We start from the raw sequence: 20,833 nt of genomic DNA on the forward strand, positions 1-20,833 counted from the left end.
TTTCCTTCCCATCTCTATTCCTCTGTCTGGCCAACCTGTATAGATCCTTTTCTCCTTCTTTAGTGTCCAACCTGGCATACATGTCATCATATGCCTCTTGTTTGGCCTTTGCCACCTCTACCTTTGCCCTTTGTCCCATCTCAATGTATTCCTTTCACCTCTCCTCGGTCCACCTGCGTGCTTCTACCTCCGCTCTTGTAGGTCAGCGTATGTTCCTGCCTCTTCTGGAAAAAAAAGTGTTCACGACAGCCATTTCCATCCATTTTGCAAAGTCTACCACCATCTGTCCCTCCAAGTTCGGGCTTGGGACCGGCCTACAGTTTGCACTGGTTTGTGCCCCCCCCATAGGGCTGCATTATATTGTAGTAGAGTATATAATTGTAGAAATGAGTACGGCGCAATACAGAACAGTAGTATAGCAGTTGTTTCGATTGTGAAGTGTCGTGTTGTATAGTAGAGCACAGTATAAAAGCACAGTAGCATAGCAGTTGATTCTATAATGTAGTGTACCTGTAGTAGAGCAGCAGTATGAGTTGTATGGAAAGTGTAGTGAAGTATAGTGTATGATACTTTTTAAAAGTATGTTATAGTATATGGTTTTGTATTGTCGTGTAGTATATGTTAGTGAATGATACAATATTGTACTATACAATGCATAACTAAATACTGTACTATTTTATACATTAATCAATACTACTCTCTCTCACACTGTGTGCGTGCGTGTGCGCATGTGCATGTGTGTGTGCGTGCGACCGCGTGTGTGTTTTTGTGTGTGTGTTTGTGCACTTCACACTAAAAGGATTTGATTGACTCTAAAATGGTTTTCTTGTCTGGGAAAAGCTTTGTATTGTTAGTGTTTGTGAGGCATTTAGTTTTGCTTCTGTGAAGTTTCTGTACTTTACAGAAGTAAACCCGACATTCTCATTCTGCCCACAAACTGCTGTATATTTCTTTGAAGCCCAACAACTTCCCGGATGTCCCATGCATTTACTGTATACATTTTCTACACAACATAAAAAGCAGTTTTGTGTGTCACACGCTCACTCCTAATCAAAAGTCCACTGTTTGAATGATGAGGGGCGCTCGTAATGAAGCTCCTCACATTTGCTGCGCGAGGTTCCAAAGAAAATATGCTTGAGAGAGCTAACATTTTCAAAGGGGAAACAAAACACATTTGACGTCGTTCAGAGAAATTCCCCGAGCCCACACGTCGCTGACAACATGTTTGTGGCAGTGTTTTCAACTATTGTAAAAGAGACACTCAACAAAACTTTGAGAATAACAGAAAAAAAACGGCAACATTAATATGCATCTAGTAGCAGTTAAGTAATGTAGGACGCAACATGCAAACGACTCAGGTCATTCTTACAGTAATATCGAAAAACAAGGTCATATGAACATGTGCTGTGATATTATCCAGGAGATTAAGGCTTCTTTGAATTCAGGTTGGAGCGAGTGCCATCGCCGCTTTCTTCAACGGGCCTGCGGTACAGCAAATCCCCTGATGGAAACAACCAGAATAGCAGCAATAGAAAGCTCATTATTAAAGTATGAAGATGTCCCGTTACACTGTGTATGTTTGTATATTGACAATGTATAAAATGGACAGTCAAAAAAACCAAACGTTACACAAGTGAAAATCCCTGCTGACTTGTGGTGATTGGACCCCACTTCTCGGTCCAGGTTGCCCGCCAAAAAAGCCAACCACATACTGTATACAGTATATAAACTGTGTTTTGCCCACCTCCCTGTCTGTTCTCTGCTTTGTGGGGCAGAACGTCCCTCATGCCCCAAGTTGCTAAGAAAATAGTTTTGTGAGTATGCATGTAGTTTTTATTTGCTTTGCGGCGACAAATGATCGTGGCTCTATAACTCTGATATATAAACTGTGTTCTTGCTGACCCTCCCTGTCCTTTCGCCACTTTGTGGGCCAACGGGGCCCTCTGCCCCAAGTTACTAGGGATACAATTTGTGGACTTGGAGGCACAAATGATTGAGCCCCTGAAACTAAGACGATACAGTCTATATACTGGGCTTTTGCCTTCCCTGCCTGTCATTTCTCCGCTTTGTTTTGCGATGAGTCCTTCTGCCTCAAGTTGCAAAGAAAACAGTTTTGTTTACTTTAGGGCATATATGTCAAACAAATTTGGCACACGATGTAATTCTATTTGGCCCGTAAGACCATATTAAATGTGTATTAGAGCTGGGCCGCCAGTACATAGCACATGCGCCACTAATATTACAAATCCTAGAATCCTTTGCGAGTGTGTTGGCCCATCAGTCTAGACCGGCAAGTGCCCCTTCCCTTTCTGTTGCAGTCGTTAGCAACTATGCTACCAGTCGAGCAAATTTACACTACCCCTGCCCAAAAATGGCCAAACGAAAGATGGAAAACAGTTAACTTCCAAGACAGGTGGGAGGCAGATTATCTGTTCACTAAAGTAAAAGACAGACCTGTTTGTCGTGTGCGGAGCAACGCGGCTGTAACAAAGAATATAACATAATTGAATTCATGTTTTTTGAATGCCCTTTATCAACTCCTAGGCAGGGACTGTTAATAGTTTGAGGTTTGGATTTTTATTGAAGGACATTCAGATTTTTTTTTGGGTTGTTTTGTTGTTGGCCTTTGAAAAAAATGTACATAAAAAAGAAAGGTAGTTGGGGATAAATAGAAGATAGAGAGACAAGAATTCATGTTATCTATTTAAATACAAAACAACAAACAAATACCACTGATGTCTTTTATCGCAAATTTGCTTTCTCGTGTTTAAAATATCAAAGTTTGTTTATTCCAGATTCAGTGTTTAAGCAAAATGTAAGTTTGTTGTCAATGATAAACTTTAACGCTACATTTCTGCAGAAAAGGGAAACATGCACATCGCAGTGATTTTCATTAAATATTGAGTTTGGCCCGCAACGTTGTCCCAATTTTTCATTTTGGCCCACCGTGAATTTGAGTTTGGCCCCCCTGCTTTAGGGCAAAAACGATTGGGCCGCTGGACGTCTGCACAGCAAAAAGTGACATGAATAGCAAAAATAAGTTTGAGTTCTTCGACATAAAGCATCTTGTACTGTACAAGAAAGTGAACGACATACTTTGCACTCCTGACCATCTCCTCACAAAAGTAGTAACATGCACTTTGCAGGTCACAGCACTGAGAATAAGCAGTGCAACAATTCCAAAGATGAGAAAGGCCAGACCTGAAGAAGACACGTACAATCAATACGTGAGATGTCACGAATAGTGTCCCGCCATAATCCAAAAGGATCTTACCAATGTGGAAGTTGGTGGTGGTTGAAAGAGGGGCCGGCTCCACTTTGTCACGAGATAGCATTTTATGCACTGCGGTGGTGGTGGTGGTGGTGGTGGTGGTTGCATCAGCATGAATGCTGTTATGACTTTGGGCCCTCTCATGTGGAGGTGTGTTGACAGACACAGTGCGGTTCGACGTGGGAGAGCCGTGCGGGTGACGCTTTGGCTCGCCATTGCAGATGACGTCAGAGGTGCTGTTTCCGCTGATGTTCACGCCGGATTTACACCTTAGATGGACGAAGAAAGGCCGTTTATTATAATGCTCTTATTTATTTTGTATTATTTTTTTTTTGCAACAGAATAGTGCAGCATACGCTTTCCACTTTATACAAGGGGTGTCGGGACGTCGGTTGAAGGAGCCATCCTCACATTTTGAGCATTCTGGAAGAAGTAGAAGATCAAATGGACCAGGGGTTCTCAAACATTTTGGTTAGAAGGCCCCTATTACAGGGAGGAATTGTTTTTATTTTTCCAACTAAACACAACAACCATGTGCAAGCCTATTTCCTTCAAAATGTGCTTTTTTCCCCACCTAAATCTTCACGACCTATTTAGTAGAAAGGACCTTAACCAAATTCATTTGAAATTAAATCAACATTTATCCATTGTGGCTAGCTGACATGCACTGCTTCAACTAACAACATGGCTGCGAACAGAGAGGTTCTAGGTATGTGCGTCCATGCTAAACATTTTTTACCGAGGTTGCCTTGCCTCACCTAACCTGTGCAACTCTACATGAGAGAAGTGTACGAGAGAGCTACAAATGCTGCATGCATGATGCAGGGATGTCAGATTGACTGTATGTTTTATGTTGCAATCGTATGAGAGCTTTTGATTGGTCCAAACCTGAGGTAGGGAGGAGGAATTGGTTTACTATGTTTGTTTTATTGGCACACCAGTTCCCATATGTAGGTATGCACGTTTCAAATGTTTTTTACAACATAATAATGAAATACATATTATTTTGGGGACCCCCAAGGTTACAGCTCGTGGACCACTGGGGTTTTGAGATCCACTGTTGTAGGCGAGTGATTCTATACATTATAATAGTGTTACAATAGTGTACCATTACAGACATAACATGTCCCACAGGAAATGATCCAATTTCACCTAATTAGTCTGAGAATTACTATTTATTTACCATAAATCTACTGTATCTATGCCGGTGACAGGCAGAACAATTAAATGATTTTCCACTGGATGACAGAAGGGTAACTGGTTCCATTAACTTCATAAAAGAGTTGACTTTAAATTCCATAGTGACATGGCCAATTTTGCCAATTTTTGCCTACTCTACAATCTCTGTTGTGACATTATTACAGTTCTCATTGTTGCAGCTGCGTCACTCTGCGTTATTTGCATAACTGTTGTTCATCGCTGCTGGCCACCTTGAGGACTCACTGCACCATTTGCACAATTGTCGTTGTCGTATCAGAATTATCACTTTAAATTGCTTAACAACTCTCTACATCATGGCCATTTTATCCGTATGAAATTCCTGGTGCCACTCCATTTCTCAATGACTCTCCGTGCTTGTGTTTTTATGTCCAAAATGTATAATTGTGTCATAGTGGCTTGTTTGCTGTCATGCTAGAGTGGCTCCAACTACCGCAGTGTTTTCAACATACTGAAGATGATTCTGATTCTAAACAGAGTGCACTTATATGGCGCTTTATCAGCACCATGCAGTACCCAAAACGCTTTACAAAGCAATGGACGGTTGCTGCCATGCAAGGCACTGCCAGGCTCACTGGGACCAAGGGTTCAGTGTCTTGCCCAAGGACACTTCTACAGCTGACAGTTAGAGCTGGGATTTGAACCGGTGACCCTTTGGTCACTGGATGACCCCCTTTACCAACTGAGCCAATGAGAACATGTAATTGTGAATAAACTGAGATAATTATTTCAGTCTATATACTTTTGTTTGGTCGTGTACTCTGGCATTTGTCTAATGTAAAATATCTGCCTTGGCTCAATAAAAGTTGGGAAACATTAAGTCGCATTTGCTTCCATCTTTACCTCCACGACGTAGCCCGAATCCAACACTGCATTCGCAAGTAGCAGAATCAGGCTCCACAGGAACAAATCCTTCTCGGCACTGACATTTCGTGTCCGTCTCCTTTGTGCATTTCTCTGTCACCTCACTTCCCGACACTGAGAAAAAAAAACCAACATGTTTTGCTTTCAATTCAGGTTTAAATTTGGAACCCACAATATTTCAATGGCACTCCATGTCAAGAAAGCACTCCGTGTGGCATACCTTCGTTACACTTTGTGCACGGTTTGCACTGTTTGGAGTAATTCTCTCCGGGCTGGTGGTATCCTTCAGGACATGCCGCACAGTATTTCTGACTTGCACCGTGCATTTTAATCAGCTGGCCTTCCGTTTGGATGAGAAGAAAAAGACAATGTAATAATATTAAATAGATTTTCGTATGGTAAGTAAATCAGAAATTTACCTTTTGGGCAAGAAAACAGATCCAAATCAGCAACAAATTTGTTAAAAGTCTGACTCAAGAGGAGCAGTTTGAGGAGAAGAGCCATGTTTTGTATTGGGTTAATATCGCAAAGAAAGAAACTCTGTGAGACGGAATCACCGCTTATGTCTGTCACTCCATGAATATGACTTCCTGTGTGACACCGACCCACAGCTTCATCTGGGTTATGAGTAATGAACAGAATTCTAGTTCAAATTGAGAATTAAACATAAACATCATCATTACAAAACTTTTTTTAAACTTATCTATTTATTTCAATGCACACTAACATTTTTTAAATGAAAAAGATGGACACAAAGATGGTAATACTTGTTCCCGTATAGTTTTTCACCTAGCAACTAGTATAGTCCATATATTTGAAACTATTCATTAACTATTTTTTTGTACATTTTTTATAAAACAATAAAATAACAATTTGATTATAAACTGCAAATAAGTTTCCTTATTCTATTTTTTTTCAAATAACAACATATAAATGCAATACTAAAAAATACAGCTACATGAAAGAAAAATAGTCATTCTTATTTCACATCTATGAAGACGCCAACTCAGAGAGAAAATAAAAAATACAGCATTTGAGCAATTTAATCATGTTTTTAACCTTTATCTGTTTTTCATCTTCATCTATCTGCGGTTAAGGAATGGAAACTATGCTACATTTTCTGCTGGTAAGAACATGACATGGTACTTTGCATATGTGCCATGGAAACCACCACGCAATTTGGATTAATCTTTGCAAAGTTACAACCACAAAAGTGCTTAAAGTTGCATCTGAGCGCACTCTCACAAGAAACTATGAAAATAGGGAATAAGAATTGCTGCCAATACTTGGTTTAATCACATAAACAGATTGCAAGACTAAAAAAAATAATAATAATAATAATCATTCTCATGAAAAAGAAAAATAGATTTCATTTTTTAAAATTACCGATTTAAATAATCTGCTGGAATAAAAATAAAATCTCTTCAAGCTGTATTTTGTACATGTTATGCCGTGTGCATACACACACACACACACACGCAAACACACACACATATAAAATTATATATATATATATATACATACATCCATGCATACATACATACAGTCCCCTCCAAAAGTATTGGAACGGCAAGGTCAATTCCTTTGTTTTTGTTGTATACTGAAGACATTTGGGTTTCAGAACAAAAGAGGAATATGAGACAAAAGTTCAGAATTCCAGTTTTTGTTTCATGGTATTTAAAACCAAATGTGTTAAACAACTCAGGACAGAGCACCTTTTGTGTGAAGCCACCCACTTTTCACGTGAGCAAAAGGATTGGATCATTTGACGGGTGTTCCTAGTTGTTCAGGTGTTGCCTTTCAGAGACATTGCTTAAATATTAGATAGTGCTTGTTTGTGGCTTTGGGTTTCACCTGTGAAAACTGTATTTGCTGTTAAGCAAACATGAAGACCAGAGAGCTGTCTATGGGAGAAAAGCAAACCATTTTCAAGCTGAAAGAAGAGGGAAAATCAATCAGACATATTGCACAAACATTGGGCATAGCCAATACAACAATATGGACTGTCCTGAAAAAGAAAGAAACTACTGGTGTACTGAGTAACAGACATCGAACAGGTCAGGCAAGGGTATCAACAGCAGTTGATGACAGAAACATTGTAAGAGCTGTGACGAAACACCCAAACACATCACTGCCAACCTCCACTATTCGAAGAAGACTTTGAGAGAAGAAATATACAGGCCATACCACAAGATGCAAACCACTCATCAGCAAAAAAGAATTGCAAAGCCAGATTGGATTTTACAAAGAAGTACAGAGATGAGCCACAAAAGTTTTGGAACAAACTTTTATGGACTGATGGGACCGAGATTAACCGCCATCAAATTGATGGACCATGAAATAAAAGCTGGAATTCTGAACTTTTGTCTCAAATTCCTCTTCTGAAACCCAAATGTCTTCAGTATACAACAAAAACAAAGGAATTGACCTTGCCGTTCCAATACTTTTGGAGGGGACTGTACGTATATACAGCCATCCATCCATCCATCCATCCATCCATCCATCCCATACATACATCAGAATCAGAATCATCTTTATTTGCCAAGTATGTCCATAAATAGACACACACACACGCACACATACATAGTGTCCCAAACAAAGGTCACTACACACTTCCTTTTTTTCCGGTATCCTTCGGACACACGTAAGCCATTATATTTGATCATTCATCAATTGTCTCGGCCACAGGTGGGTGAGACATTCACATTTATGGGCAATCTTGAGTATTCAGTGAATCTAACATGCATGTTTTGGAATTGAATATTAATAATAATTAAATACAAAATAATTAATAAAATCAGTACTATATATGTTATTATTATATATTATGTTATTAGCTTCTGAGCATTTTTATGATTAAATTACATAATACATATATCCATTATATAATAAAATACATTTTAATTATCTATAAGAGATAAGATACATTAAAGATACTATCTACATATTACTTTTCAATACCGCTTCTATTTACGTAAATTTATTTTAAAATATTTCCTTCTCATACTGTCGGTGGTACAGTAGTAGTGGAGCGTAAAAATGAGCTTTCACGACTCCAACCTCCGTCATACGGTATGTCGCAAAAACCAGCTGGGCTAGGAGGTACGGCATTGCTGGGCGAATACGAGCAAAATTCTTGATGTTTCAGTTTTTGAATGATTTACTGTCACATCATACGCCTACTAGTAAGTCCAAAAACACTCACTACCTTCGGTTAAGGTCCACGCATTCAATTTGACGGCGCAAGTAGGGTGAAATATGTCTAAATAGTGGCTCAAATCCAACACGAACATGCGGCGTCCTCCTGTGTGAGTGAATAAAGGAAATGCAGTAAGTGAGTGCCTTTATGTTCCAGCGGTTTGCCAAGCGATTCTGCTTCCAAAATTAAGCGATGCTGGTCACCGTTTTCTGCGCGCCGAGGGATCGCCCAGAAACCACATTCGCCCTCGATGTATCCCCGGAGCTGGAGCTGAGAGACTTTGTGGCACTTTGTGAACTCGAATCGGGAATCCCGGCGGGAGAAATTCAGGTAAGGACAGCCGGGCTTTGAAGCTCGTCGGAGCCGGGAGCGCTAACCTAGCTTGTGGCTAGTTAGCCCGGCTTTGCTAGCATGAATCATATACTTTTGCTTGCGATTTCCTCCCGAGCAGTGGGGAAATTCGCCAACCGCACACCGTTCGTTATTAAGTGTTATTAACAGAGCGTACTCTGTTGGTGTCATTGCCATAAGTAAATCACGTCGTTTTAAACGAATTTAATGGAATTCTCGTCAGACTAGCTCAGGTCTGTTTGTGAAAGCTAGCGGCTAAACAAACAACATAAACGGCACAGTTTGAAGCCGAAGCCGCGTTACAAACCGAGCTGGGCAAAAAAATATTTACCCAAGTCACAGTACTGTCACCAACACCCTGTGTGTAAAAAAAGATGCATTGATTCAAACGAGACCAGCACAATCAGACAGAGCTTTTAAAGACGATTCCAGTGACAAGTATCATTTACATGTGACAAATATTAAAGTTATGAATTATTAAAATGGCTGCAAATACACTGATTTCTGGCCAACGTCTTAATGCAAAGACAAAAGAGGATTTTGTTTGACTTTTTTTTTGTTGAATCAATCGAATTATCAGTTTCAAACTTTGATAACTTTCTTGATCTTCATCCCATTTTCAAAAGGCTGGTTTTCATTGGAAAGCTTGCTCAAAACAGAAACATGCAACGTATAAGAAATTATGAACTTAATGTAATTAAAGAAAGACAAGAGCACAGGTTTATAAAATAATTGTCAAGAGCTGAACAGTTTGCAGATGGCACCCAGGTGATGGTTCAATTGAATACACAACAAAGACAACATATTTAATGTTCAAACTGATAAAATTTCATTTTTTTTTTTGCAAGTATTTACTCGTTTTAAATTTGATGCCTGCAACACATTCCCAAAAAGCTGTGACAGGTCATGTTTACCACTGTATTACATCACCTTTCCTTTTAACAACGCTCAACAAGCATTTGGAATTTGAGGACAATGATTGTTGACGTGTTGTAGGTGGAATTCCTTCCCATTGTTGCTTGATGTACAACTTCAGCTCGTCAACAGTCCGGGGTCTCTGTTGTCGTATTTTGTGTTTCATAATGCACATTTTCAATGGGAGACAGGTGGACTGCTGGCAGGCCAGTCTAGTACTCGCACTCTCTATCTATGAAGCCACGCTGTTGTAACACATGCAGAATGTAGCTGGCATTGTTTTAATTAAAAAAAAAAAAAAAAAATACATAAAAAAAAAATGAAATAAGCAGGGAGGTCCCTGAAAAAGACGTTGCTTGGATGGCTGCATATATTGCTTCATAACCCGTATGTATCTTTCAGCATTAATGCTGCCTTCACAAATGCACAAGTTACTTATGCCATGGGCACAAACACACATGTAGCTGTCTGTATAGGGTGCAATGCAGTTTCACATTAATCCACTGCGCAACCACATTAATAAACACTTTTTCATACAGCATATATATATTTTCATATTGTTGTGGCTGGTTGTTGTATGTTTTCAGTCTTTTTTTTTTTTCTTTTTTTTTTACTTTATTTACTTATTTATTTTAAGATCTCCTATGGAGAGCAGCCCCTAAAAGACCCCACGTGTGCCTTGGGGACCTACGGCGTCAAGGATGGAGACGTGGTGGTCCTCAGGCAAGCCGACAGAGGGCCGCCACCCACTCAGCCAGCCTTCCCAGGTGAGAGTATTTCATGTAATCTATGACTGAAAAGGTGGTGACCACAACACATCACTGAATGGAGGCCCATTATACTAAAACTGCAGGATGTTTTAATTTGCAGTGAACCTAACTGACCCCCGCACGCACCCCCCACCCCAAGCCCCCCCCCCCCCCCCCCCAAAAAAAAAGGTATGTTATTGCATATAGATGCCACAGGATGGCCGCAAAGCACTTAAAAAAGGATAAACGACCAACATCATGCGTCTAGCATGTACACGAACCCATCTTACAAAATAACTATTCAGTAAAAGTATTCGGGGGGGGGGGGGGGATTATATTTTTATTAAAATCAGATTTTTGTGAGTAAAATTGTTTTAAGGCCATATCTTCCAGCCCTGAGTTTTCCACCTTTTCCTGCATTGGCGAAGGCTACTGATAGACTGGCGCATTCCCACTTACGTATGTACAAATATGAGTTGTGCCGCCATGGTTGGAATGAAACTTGTCATCCGAGGACCCTCTGTATTTTTATTCTTGTAATCTTTTTGGTGATTAAGCCTTTGTTCTTGCCATATTATCCCGCTAACTTACCAACCTTTTCTTCCCGTTCACTATGTAGGTCTGCCCCGTATCGACTTTCGCTCCATCACAGTCCCCGGCGCCTCGACTTCGACTGCTCCCCATAGTACCATCAGGCCGCCGCAACAACAGGTTGTACCGCCACCACCGCAGCATCAGCCGCCACCACCCCAGCAGCAGCAGCAGCAGCAGCAGCAGCAGCCCCAGCGCAGCACGCAACCCTCCACGCCGCCGACCTTTCGCGGCTCCTCTTCTCAGGGGCTTGACGACCCCGCCTTACTGCAGCAGATGCTCCTTTCCAATCCACATGAGCTGTCCCTGCTGAAAGAGCGAAACCCGCCGCTCGCCGAGGCCTTGCTGAGCGGAGATCTAGGTAGACAAAACAGCGATGCTTGGGAAGCAAAGCTTTGCACATAATGGAACACCCTCCCCTATAAATGTTTATAATTGCCTATTGTAGTCATTTAAACTATAGGTGCAGCAATAATAGACAACTAATAGATTATACATTTAATCAGCAACTATTTTGATAATTGATTAATCATTTAGAGTCGTTGTTCAACTTAAAATTGTCCAAATCGTCTGTTTTCAGCCTCTCAACAGTAAATATTCTCTTGATTTCTGTAGTCCTCAATGAAAGCAGACTGATTATCTTTGTGTTTAATCAGAATAAGACATTTGCAAACATCTGCTTTTACTTTGGAAAACAGTGATCAGCATTTTTGCCTATTTTCAGACATGTTAAGGGTCAAACCAGTAACTGACTCAAAATCAATTTATGTAAAAAAAAAAAAAAAAAAGTTGAATCTATTATGAAAATAATACTTTGCAGCCGTATGAATCATCTGAATTGACTTTGGGGTGAATTTGAAATCTGATTGGTTAAAAACAAAATCAGTCCCATTGCTAATATAGTTTATAGTTCAGTACTGATGCTGAAGGGCCTGGGCAGATTAGATTACCATGGCAGCACATAGAGGCTGAAATATGATTGGGGGGGAAAAAAATCTAACAACTGGAAGCATGAAAATAAAGAGAATAAACCTTAGGGAAAATAATGTATACGATTTCAAGGAACAAATATTCAGGATGTGAATTATAAATATAGTTCAGTGCATCTGATAGTGTTTGGATCAACGGAGAAGGCCCTGATGGTCCACTACTGCTTTTTATATAACGGCTGATTGAAAAGTAACTCCCTATTTTTAAGTACTTGTAATTTATTTCTGAGCTATAATTCTTACAAGAAATGAACATGAGAAGAAAGTGTATTGCATGGAGTTTTATTTAAAATTCGATATGAGCGCCAGCATTAGCCACCAGTTTCTCAATCCGCCTGCGAACCGCATTAACTGATTTCACAAGGAACTCTTGTGGCATGGAAGACTTAACTTCTCATATTTGCCCTTCAAGTTCTTCCAAAGTCATCGGTTTGGTAGAATAGACATGCTCCTTTAATCATGAAACATACATAAAAAAATTGAGAAAAATATTACAACATATGAATGAATTCTAAGTATTGTAAAATAGGGTGTTACTTTTCAATCACCCTGTATTTTACAGAAATTTTTTTTTGCCACTAGCTGGGTTTGCAAATAGCCATTCGCAATTCGGTAGAGGTGTACTGTTTCACTACCTGCAGTGGTCTACTCGGTATGTTGTCAGTTGATGGTGGTGTAAACGTCTCGTTCTGTTTTTAGAGCGTTTCACCAAAGTGCTACTGGAGCAACAGCAGGACCGAGCCAAGCGGGAGCAAGAGCGAATCCGACTTCTGACTGCGGATCCTTTCGATTTGGAAGCGCAGGCAAAGATCGAGGAGGATATCAGGTTTGCTCCAGAGTTTTTTTTTTTTTTTTGTTTTTTCACCAAGCGTGACTGTCAAGTAAACAAATGCAAAGGAGTGGAAGCAGTTTGCAGGATGCTTTCATTCTCGTTTAACGCTTGAATCTGCACACATTCCAGGCAGCACAACGTAGAAGAAAATATGACCATTGCAATGGAGGAGGCCCCAGAAAGCTTTGGGCAGGTGGTTATGCTCTACATTAACTGCAAAGTCAACGGGCACCCTGTGAAAGCTTTTGTCGACTCAGGTAATTATTGGTGGATTGGACTTCAAAGGAGACATTATGTATTTTTTCACAATGTGAAACAATTTCCACGTGTCTTAAGACCATGTTTATGGCATGCTGTTGTCAAAATACCCCGAAGGATCAGGAATTTTATTTTGGTGAAATTAGCCACTTTTTATACCATGCCCCATATACTGGTAATGCTGCGACAATGGCGCATCCATCTTTCGTCACCGTGACGACCGGGAGCTTGTTTCTTGCGACTAGAACGGCCTCTACTCTAATGTAGTAGAAAGCGAGCACCCATGAAGACAATAAAGCATTTTTCGCCAGTGCGTCAGCAACTTCACTGAGTAATCAAATATCTTGTGCCGATGGTCAGAAGCTAACGCTAATCTGTGCATCCAAAAATTTCAATGTAGCTCTGCTTACCTTTTTGATTTTGACAGGATAACGGTGGCGCCACGGTGATGTGGATGTGTCGGCATGATAGTGTCCGAGCCTAACAGTTCATGTCATTGTCGAGTGTTTGCTGGTTATTCTGTAAATTAGCCTCACTGTCAAATGAGCGCTAAACTGCTCACTTACAGACACATTTTCTGAAATAGGCAAATAGAGGAATTACTTGGTTGTTAAATTTCACACTCGATGGGTGGGCAGGCACTCCAGAGACTCAACTATTTGTATACAAGCAATTAAAAAGTCAGTTTTCTGTAATACAATATGTCCCCTGTATCCGTTTGATGAGGCACAGGATGTTCAGAATGTCAATATAATAAACATGTTTCCAGGGTCCGAGATTAAGCCTTTTTGAGTGGTGGCACTGTGGGGCCAACATGAGCCAAATTGTGGTGACGCTTTCAGAACTGGTACTGGCCCTGTGTATTCATGATATGATACGAAACATTTCAATGATGATTTCATATTTAGCGTCTTACCAACCGTCAATGTCGGACCTTTGTTTCTACCTATTTTATTAACAGAACTTATAAAATATAACATTCATTATAGAATACATATATTTTGTGTACTTCCTGTGTTCTATATGACAACATGTCTGTTTATGAAAATATAACCATAACAGTGACTTTCCAAACAGCCTTTACAAGTAAAATGTATTGTATGTACGGTAGTTGGATATTTTCAAGGGGTCTCTTGTTTGGCTCTCAGGTGCCCAAATGACCATCATGAGCCAAGCCTGTGCGGAGCGCTGCAACATCATGCGACTGGTAGATCGGCGCTGGGCAGGCATCGCCAAGGGAGTGGGCACGCAGAAGATAATCGGCAGGGTTCATTTGGGTGAGTGTTTTTGTGTGGAGCCCACTAATGAGAAAGATGGTACGGTACCGCGCTGTGTGTTGACGTGATCTGTCTCTCGTGTCCTTACAGCTCAGGTCCAGATTGAAGGGGACTTTCTTCCCTGCTCTTTCTCCATCTTGGAGGACCAGCCGATGGACATGCTGCTCGGCCTGGACATGCTCAAGAGACACCAGGTATGGATCACCTGTCTTGCCTACTCTCAATCCCTGAATTTAAGATGCAAAATCTAACCCTGAAGTATGATGAAATCGACTTTTTTTGTATTGTAGTGTTCAATCGACCTGAAGAAAAGCGTGCTTCTCATTGGCACGACGGGCACCGAGACTCGCTTTTTGTCCGAGGCTGAGCTGCCCGAATGCGCCCGGCTGGCATACGGGCCCGAGGGGCGTGAGGAAAGCCGCCCCGAAGAGATAGCAGACAGGGAGCTCGCGGAGGCACTTCAGCGGTCAATACAGGAAAGCGGTACGTATGGTCTCCGCAACCAGAGGCCTGTGTTTTTTTTTTTCTTTGTTTGTTTTTTGTTTTTTTGTTGTTGTTTTTTGTACCCTCTCCGTTAGAATGGCAAATGCATGGGCCACATAAACTCCATTCGTGCTTTCACATGATCACGTCACGCCATCACCTTAGACACAGGGGTCCTCTGTTTACAACGCGCTCCGTTCATATAGTGGGGACGTAACCTGAATTTGTACTTAAATTGGAACGTGCCGCAGTCTTATTACTAACCTATGCTAAATCAGTAGAAAAGTCAGAATTATGTCCTCGCTGATGTGCACTGCTTATGGCAACTACATGGCTGTGATATGAGAGAAGCAAGTTTAAAAAAGCACAGAGTTGGGTACGTAACGATTGGGTCGCTATGTTTAGCGACTTTTCTGACCCCTCTTGCGGGTTTCTCCTAAAAGTGACGAGCAAGTTTTAATTCCTGCCAACAAATGGAACCTTAAACAGAACCATTTTCCGATTGTTTTGCATATGACTGGAAAAGAAGCCTTGTATTTTGCAAAAGCAATATTTTATCCACGTTGGAAACCTTTGACCCAAGCTTTGTGCATCAATGCCGCAAACCTTTGGGTTTCTGTCTTGGACAGAGCTGGGAACAGACATATGGACCAGCCGAGCCATGTAGTTTGATAACTTACTTTGTTATGTTAAATTGTTGAATATTGAAAAAGTTAATTTAGTAAGCCTCATGTTTACAGGCAATGTGAAACTGCATTGCACCCTTTTGACAAAAGGGACAGTTTCCCAGAGGAAGCACTAATTTTCACATTATCCGTAAACCCAAAAACATGTACTTTTATAAATTTTGCAGAAGTTAATGCAAGTTAACTCTGGGGACAAAAAAAAAAAGTTTGGATCAGGTGAACTAAATCAAATGCCAGAATGGGGGGGCGGGGTGGACAAAGGCATAAATGCTTTTGACTAATACGTTATTGTCATTTGCTTTCTCTATAAGCAAAGAGGGAAACATTGATTTAAAAGTAGAAATTGGATTTTAGTGAAGATTTTGTTCAAAGCCATATCATCCAGTCCAAATAGGTAGATGGACCGCTGTTGTTCAAACTTTTAAAATTTTATACTTATTGAGGAGAAAGGAATCATCAGGGAGCTAGCTAATCAGGTCAAACAATATGTTGCGTACGTACTTGAACTAATAATTCAAATGCCTGCTATATCAACATCACTAAACAAACCGGAACCAGAAGTATGTACAGATATTTCCATCATTAACACCAGCTTTGTTGTTGTAATTTAGTTGGAGTTCTGTGGTGCAGTAACAGCGTCGATGAGGTTCAAAAGACACGCATGCGGGGAAAAAAGTGTGATTTGGTTGCTGCACGTTCTGTGTGCCACTGCTAACTTTCTCCGTACCTCTGCATGATGTGTGCGGTGTCGCCTTAACCCCTGAGCAGGACAACACTGATGCAAATGGAGACACCTGGAGAGGGGCCAAACAATCAGGTACTGCAAAAACTCACAAGCCCTCCATTGCCGGTGCTAAGGTCCATTGCTTTTTTGGGATTTTATTTTACCACCTTGATTATGGTTTTATTTTTTTTCCGCAGGATCTGATACTGGTTTTTATGCATTGTTGCATGCAGCTTGCCTTTATAAGGACAGATAAAGAGAAGCACAGGAAACTTAACTTTAGTGAATGTGCAAACAAACAATGGAAGCTCTGAGGTCAAACCCAGTTCGAAACAGTTTGTCATCCCATCCATTCTTTCCGATAGCACTTCTGCTCATTAGGGGCAAACGACCAAGTTGGGCTTGTGCTTGGAGTCGTGCGTAAATTTACGCACATCTCTGACCATGTGTACAAACAACTGAGGGAAGTCATCCATCAACGCATTCTTGAAAGGGATTCCTGCTGCCATGTGTGGTCAATTGGAGGCATTTCTCAATGCAAATGACTGAGGCTAAATGTGCGCGAGCATGGCAGTAACAGGTGGGATCATGTATACACACACATTTAAAAAAACCCAAAGAAAAAGCGAAACATCACACAGAACTTGCCTGACATTAGGACATTTTTGGTTGAACATTCATTTGAGAGCTTCCACTGTAGGTTTGACACAATGTATCCACAGCGCTTCACTTTTTCCACAGCCTTATTCCAAGATGGATTAAATAATGTCCACCCTCAACATTCTAAATTGCCAAATTGCCCCATAATGACGATGTGACTAATGTTTATTTGTTTATTTTTTTTGTGAAAATGTATTTAAAAAATAAGAAGACGACTAAAAAAAAAAATCACATACAGTAAGTATTCAAAGTCTTTTCAATGAATTGTGGGGGGGGGGGGGAAATATTTTAATCCATATTGGAATAAGGCTGTGCCATAATAAAATGTGGAATCAGATTTGTTTTACCCTCAAAGTTCAACACACAACACCCCATAATGACAATGTGAAAAATGTTTTTTTTTTTTTTTTATTAAAAAATTAATAAAAAAAACCTAAGAAATCACATGTACATCAGTTTTTACAGCCTTACAGGATACTGTAACATTTTTCAGATTTTGTTATGTTGCCTTGTTACAAAATGGAATATTTGTTTCCACTCAAAATATTACACAACTCCCCACAAGTCATGGCAAAGGCTGTGAATACTTGCGTACATGTGATTTCTTAGTTTGTCATTTTTATAAATTGGCAAAATTATCCAAAAACAATGTTTTTTTACATTGTCATTATGGGTGTTGCATTTTGAGGAAGAAAGTAATTAAATCCATTTTGGAATGTGGCTGTAACATAACAAAATGTCGAAAAAGTGATGTGCTGTGACTCCTTGACAACTTCCAACATGGTTCCACCAGCTCACGATGTTTGCTTGTGTTTATCTTGTTCTTTCTACCAAAAAGACACTGCAGACGGACAGACTACCTCACCACAGCCGCCGCCATTGTCACTACCCACAGCCTCAGACCAAATGTCCTCAAGCGCCCACCCGCAGAACCTCGATTCTGATTGCTCAGAGTCGGCCCAGGACCAACTTGGCTTCCAGGAGCTACTTCTGCCAATAGCGCAGGATCAGCTCCAGCCTCCAGAAGATCATACAATATCTGTAGAAGAAGCCCAGGGACCTGCTCAGTCAGCTGAAGCCCTTCAGTGTCCAGAGGGTTGCGAGGAGGGGACATCCAAGGTAAAGAACAGCCCCACGCTCCCCTATCCAGAGCTTGCAGACAGTCAGCCCATGGAGCATGAGGCGACGAGGTCCCAAACGACGAATCCCGGCCAGTTGGACTCTGTCGAAATGAACTCCTCTGACAGGGATCAGCCCGAGGGCTCTGACAGCATCCCATCTCTGGCTGCCGCTCTCTTGGAACTCCATGAACTGCTGCTTTCCAACAACTGCGGTGGCCCCCGCCCCACTACGCATCCCCAGGAGGCGGATGCGACCCGAGTCAGTGCAGAACAAAGCGATGCCAAAGCCGAACCAGCTACTGCTTGCGACATGCCCTCAGAGAGAGAAGGAGCAGACTCTTCGGATGGGCCTCTGGAGCCTCCAGCTGAAGCCAGAGACTCCAGTATTTATCATCCCGAGTCGGCGAGTTCTCCAGAGCCTCCGGCTGAAGCCAGAGACTACAGCATTTATCACCCTGAGTCGGCGAGTCCTCCGCACCCTCCAGCTGAAGCCAGAGACTCTAACATTTATAATCCTGAGCCGGCGAGTTCTCCTGATCCTGAAGGGGACTGCAGGGAACCCCCCGAAAGGCAGCAGGGGAGCGAGGATGCGCACCGACGAGCCCCGGATGCAAACACCCCGGACGGTCTTGTCACCGGCACCTCCGCTATACCTCCTCCCGTCCCCGTTACGGAACAATTTCCGGCCGAACACATCCAGAGAATCCAGGCTGCAGGTTTTTCTGCCCGCGATGCTGCAGAGGCTCTCGAGCAGGCGCACGGGGTCGTGGAGCTGGCTCTGCTGGCGCTCCTGGCCCGCAGCATCACCGTGCCCACCTAAGACTCCGAGCCTGCCCCCACCGCCGTCTCGTCTCCCTTTACGCTTTTGGTTTTTGATCCAGATGTCTCGTGCCCCTCTTTGTAGGGAGCGTGTCTTAACAGGGATATGCTGTCACACAGTACTGATTAATAATATCCTTTTTCTTGACATAGCGGATATTATAGCTATATAGAGAATTCGGGCGAGCACCCATCTCAATGGTATTAACGTGTTTTCTACTATAGCTTTATTTTATTGTTTTTCTTTGTCATCCAACATTGACAGATGTCATTTATTGTGGAACCATTCAATATATCATTTGCCATTTATCCTTAAGTGGGGTACACACATACCCATATTTTAACATTTTAACTGATTTTTTTATGAGAGATCCCACACAACAAGCTTAAAAAAAGTGTGTTCTTACTGCTTGAATAGTGTGTCGTGTACTCCAGATACCCAACACACCACACACACACACACACCGACACCAATATCGCCACTAATGATCGTGAGTCTTTTCCACCAAACCAGGTATCTGTCTTAGTACCAAGACTGATCTGTGAGAGGCAGCATGGTACCACAGGACATCCCAACTGCTGGAAAATACAAAGACGAAAGCGTAGTGGTCGAAGAAGAAATAGAAGCACCTTCCTGATTGGCTATCATTCCATTTCACATCAAAATCACACAGTCTGCAAATCAGCGCAAGTCAGTGTTGAACACATTCACAAGCATTTGCGGTCATAAAGATTGAACAGGTTTAACATTTACGATTGTCCGTTGAGAGTTTTCCGAGCAGACAGGAGGAAAAATCACTTAACACATCCCACACCGCGAGATAATCTTTCAGAGACATCCCAGAATGTAGCCTTTGGTGACTTTGATCGCAAGGGAGGGAGAATGCTCAAGTTTGGCCTGATTATTGGTATGTTTGTGCCCCTCTTTCCGACCTCAACTGTTTTGCAAGGTGATCGGGGGGACCACTTACCCCACACCACTGGATGATCGGTAAGGCTGATCTTTTACAGCTGTATGATAATCGGCCCTTTACTGAATTTGATCGGAAGGGAGAGAAATTGATCATGTTTGGCCTGATTATTGGTAGGCAGACACTGTGATTGTCAGCCCTGACTGTTTTCAAGAAAATTGAGGAAAAAACACTCTTAATACACCATAGCAATCGGTCTGATTTTGACTGGAAAATGGGAAAAATGCTCAGATTCTGACCGATCATCCATGTTTTTAACCTGTTTTCTACAATAGATTAACCTAATGTTGGCACATACTGTAAATCATTTATTGTTCAAAGAAAACATAATTTGCCCTCTGTTGTTTACATCTATCCATCCATTTTCCTAACAGCTTATCCTCACTAGGGTCGCGGGTGTGCTGGAGCCCATCACAGCTATCTTCGGGCGAGAGGCGGGGTACACCCTGAACTGGTCACCAACCAATGTATTTTTAGCAAAAGTTATTGTTGGAAGAGTATCAGTAAGTGATCTCTAAAAGTTGCCACAATGCAACAAATTGAACAAGTCTACAACTGTCCCTAAAATAAGAGTGAGAAAACATATATTGGACACAAAATCAAATTTAAGGGCTTTTTTTGTGGGGGGGGGGGGGGGGGGGTTGCCATTTGATATGTCAAATCAAGACGGGTGCGCACAACTTTATTTTCTTTTCATTTTGTCTGTGAGAATATGGCTTCAAATGTACCCGCCATCTTGTATCACGGCCTTCTCCGGGTCATCTGTCAGATTTATTTACGTTTATCTCATACGAGATTTTAAATGGCAAAATAAAACCGGATTAGTATTTGTATACCGTGTGTGAGTGTATATGT

The 20,833-nt window shown here is 41.4% G+C and overlaps 2 protein-coding genes across 5 annotated transcripts; one reads left to right on the forward strand and one right to left on the reverse strand.

Annotated features, from left to right (window-relative positions):
- Positions 1 to 474: 474 nt before the first annotated feature.
- Positions 475 to 8,669, reverse strand: si:ch73-361p23.3 (tumor necrosis factor receptor superfamily member 21). Of its 2 annotated transcripts, none has more exons than XM_061783567.1 (7): positions 8,562 to 8,669; positions 5,574 to 5,693; positions 5,333 to 5,467; positions 3,628 to 3,694; positions 3,275 to 3,540; positions 3,097 to 3,201; positions 475 to 1,501 (listed from the first exon to the last, which is right to left on the reverse strand). In XM_061783567.1, exons 1-7 carry the CDS (start codon positions 8,644 to 8,646, stop codon positions 1,425 to 1,427), a joined length of 855 nt encoding a protein of 284 aa, XP_061639551.1. In that variant the 5' UTR covers positions 8,647 to 8,669; the 3' UTR covers positions 475 to 1,424. The 2 variants fall into 2 exon arrangements, with proteins under 2 accessions (XP_061639551.1, XP_061639550.1); XM_061783566.1 differs by lacking the exon at positions 8,562 to 8,669 and adding an exon at positions 5,773 to 5,952 and having other exon boundaries at positions 477 to 1,501.
- Positions 8,428 to 20,811, forward strand: ddi2 (DNA-damage inducible protein 2). 3 transcript variants are annotated; one of them, XR_009789997.1, is made up of 11 exons: positions 8,428 to 8,538; positions 8,709 to 8,882; positions 10,456 to 10,585; positions 11,187 to 11,519; positions 12,847 to 12,973; positions 13,109 to 13,236; positions 14,386 to 14,514; positions 14,605 to 14,708; positions 14,805 to 14,997; positions 16,295 to 16,500; positions 17,906 to 18,043. XR_009789997.1 is itself a non-coding variant. In XM_061783561.1 (11 exons), the coding sequence occupies exons 2-10, from the start codon at positions 8,745 to 8,747 to the stop codon at positions 16,460 to 16,462; spliced, it is 1,293 nt and encodes a 430-aa protein (XP_061639545.1). In that variant the 5' UTR covers positions 8,428 to 8,538; positions 8,709 to 8,744; the 3' UTR covers positions 16,463 to 16,500; positions 17,906 to 18,043. The 3 variants fall into 3 exon arrangements, 2 of the variants coding, with proteins under 2 accessions (XP_061639545.1, XP_061639544.1); XM_061783561.1 differs by having other exon boundaries at positions 16,452 to 16,500; XM_061783560.1 differs by lacking the exon at positions 16,295 to 16,500 and having other exon boundaries at positions 17,906 to 20,811.
- Positions 20,812 to 20,833: the final 22 nt, after the last annotated feature.

The sequence above is a fragment of the Phyllopteryx taeniolatus genome, chromosome 9 (assembly GCF_024500385.1).
Source record: "Phyllopteryx taeniolatus isolate TA_2022b chromosome 9, UOR_Ptae_1.2, whole genome shotgun sequence".
In the NCBI taxonomy this organism is placed as follows: Eukaryota; Metazoa; Chordata; class Actinopteri; order Syngnathiformes; family Syngnathidae; genus Phyllopteryx; species Phyllopteryx taeniolatus.

Coding starts and splice junctions, on each gene's coding strand:
- ddi2 (XM_061783560.1), top strand. CDS start 8,745: ATGCTGGTCACCGTTTTCTGCGCGCCGAGGGATCGCCCAGAAACCACA. Junction 8,883..10,455: donor TCCCGGCGGGAGAAATTCAG/GTAAGGACAGCC, acceptor ATTTATTTTAAG/ATCTCCTATGGAGAGCAGCC. Junction 12,974..13,108: donor AAGATCGAGGAGGATATCAG/GTTTGCTCCAGA, acceptor CACACATTCCAG/GCAGCACAACGTAGAAGAAA.
- si:ch73-361p23.3 (XM_061783567.1), bottom strand. CDS start 8,646: ATGTTCGTGTTGGATTTGAGCCACTATTTAGACATATTTCACCCTACT. Junction 5,694..8,561: donor TGCGTGGACCTTAACCGAAG/GTAGTGAGTGTT, acceptor TCCAAACGGAAG/GCCAGCTGATTAAAATGCAC. Junction 3,202..3,274: donor CACCACCAACTTCCACATTG/GTAAGATCCTTT, acceptor TGTCTTCTTCAG/GTCTGGCCTTTCTCATCTTT.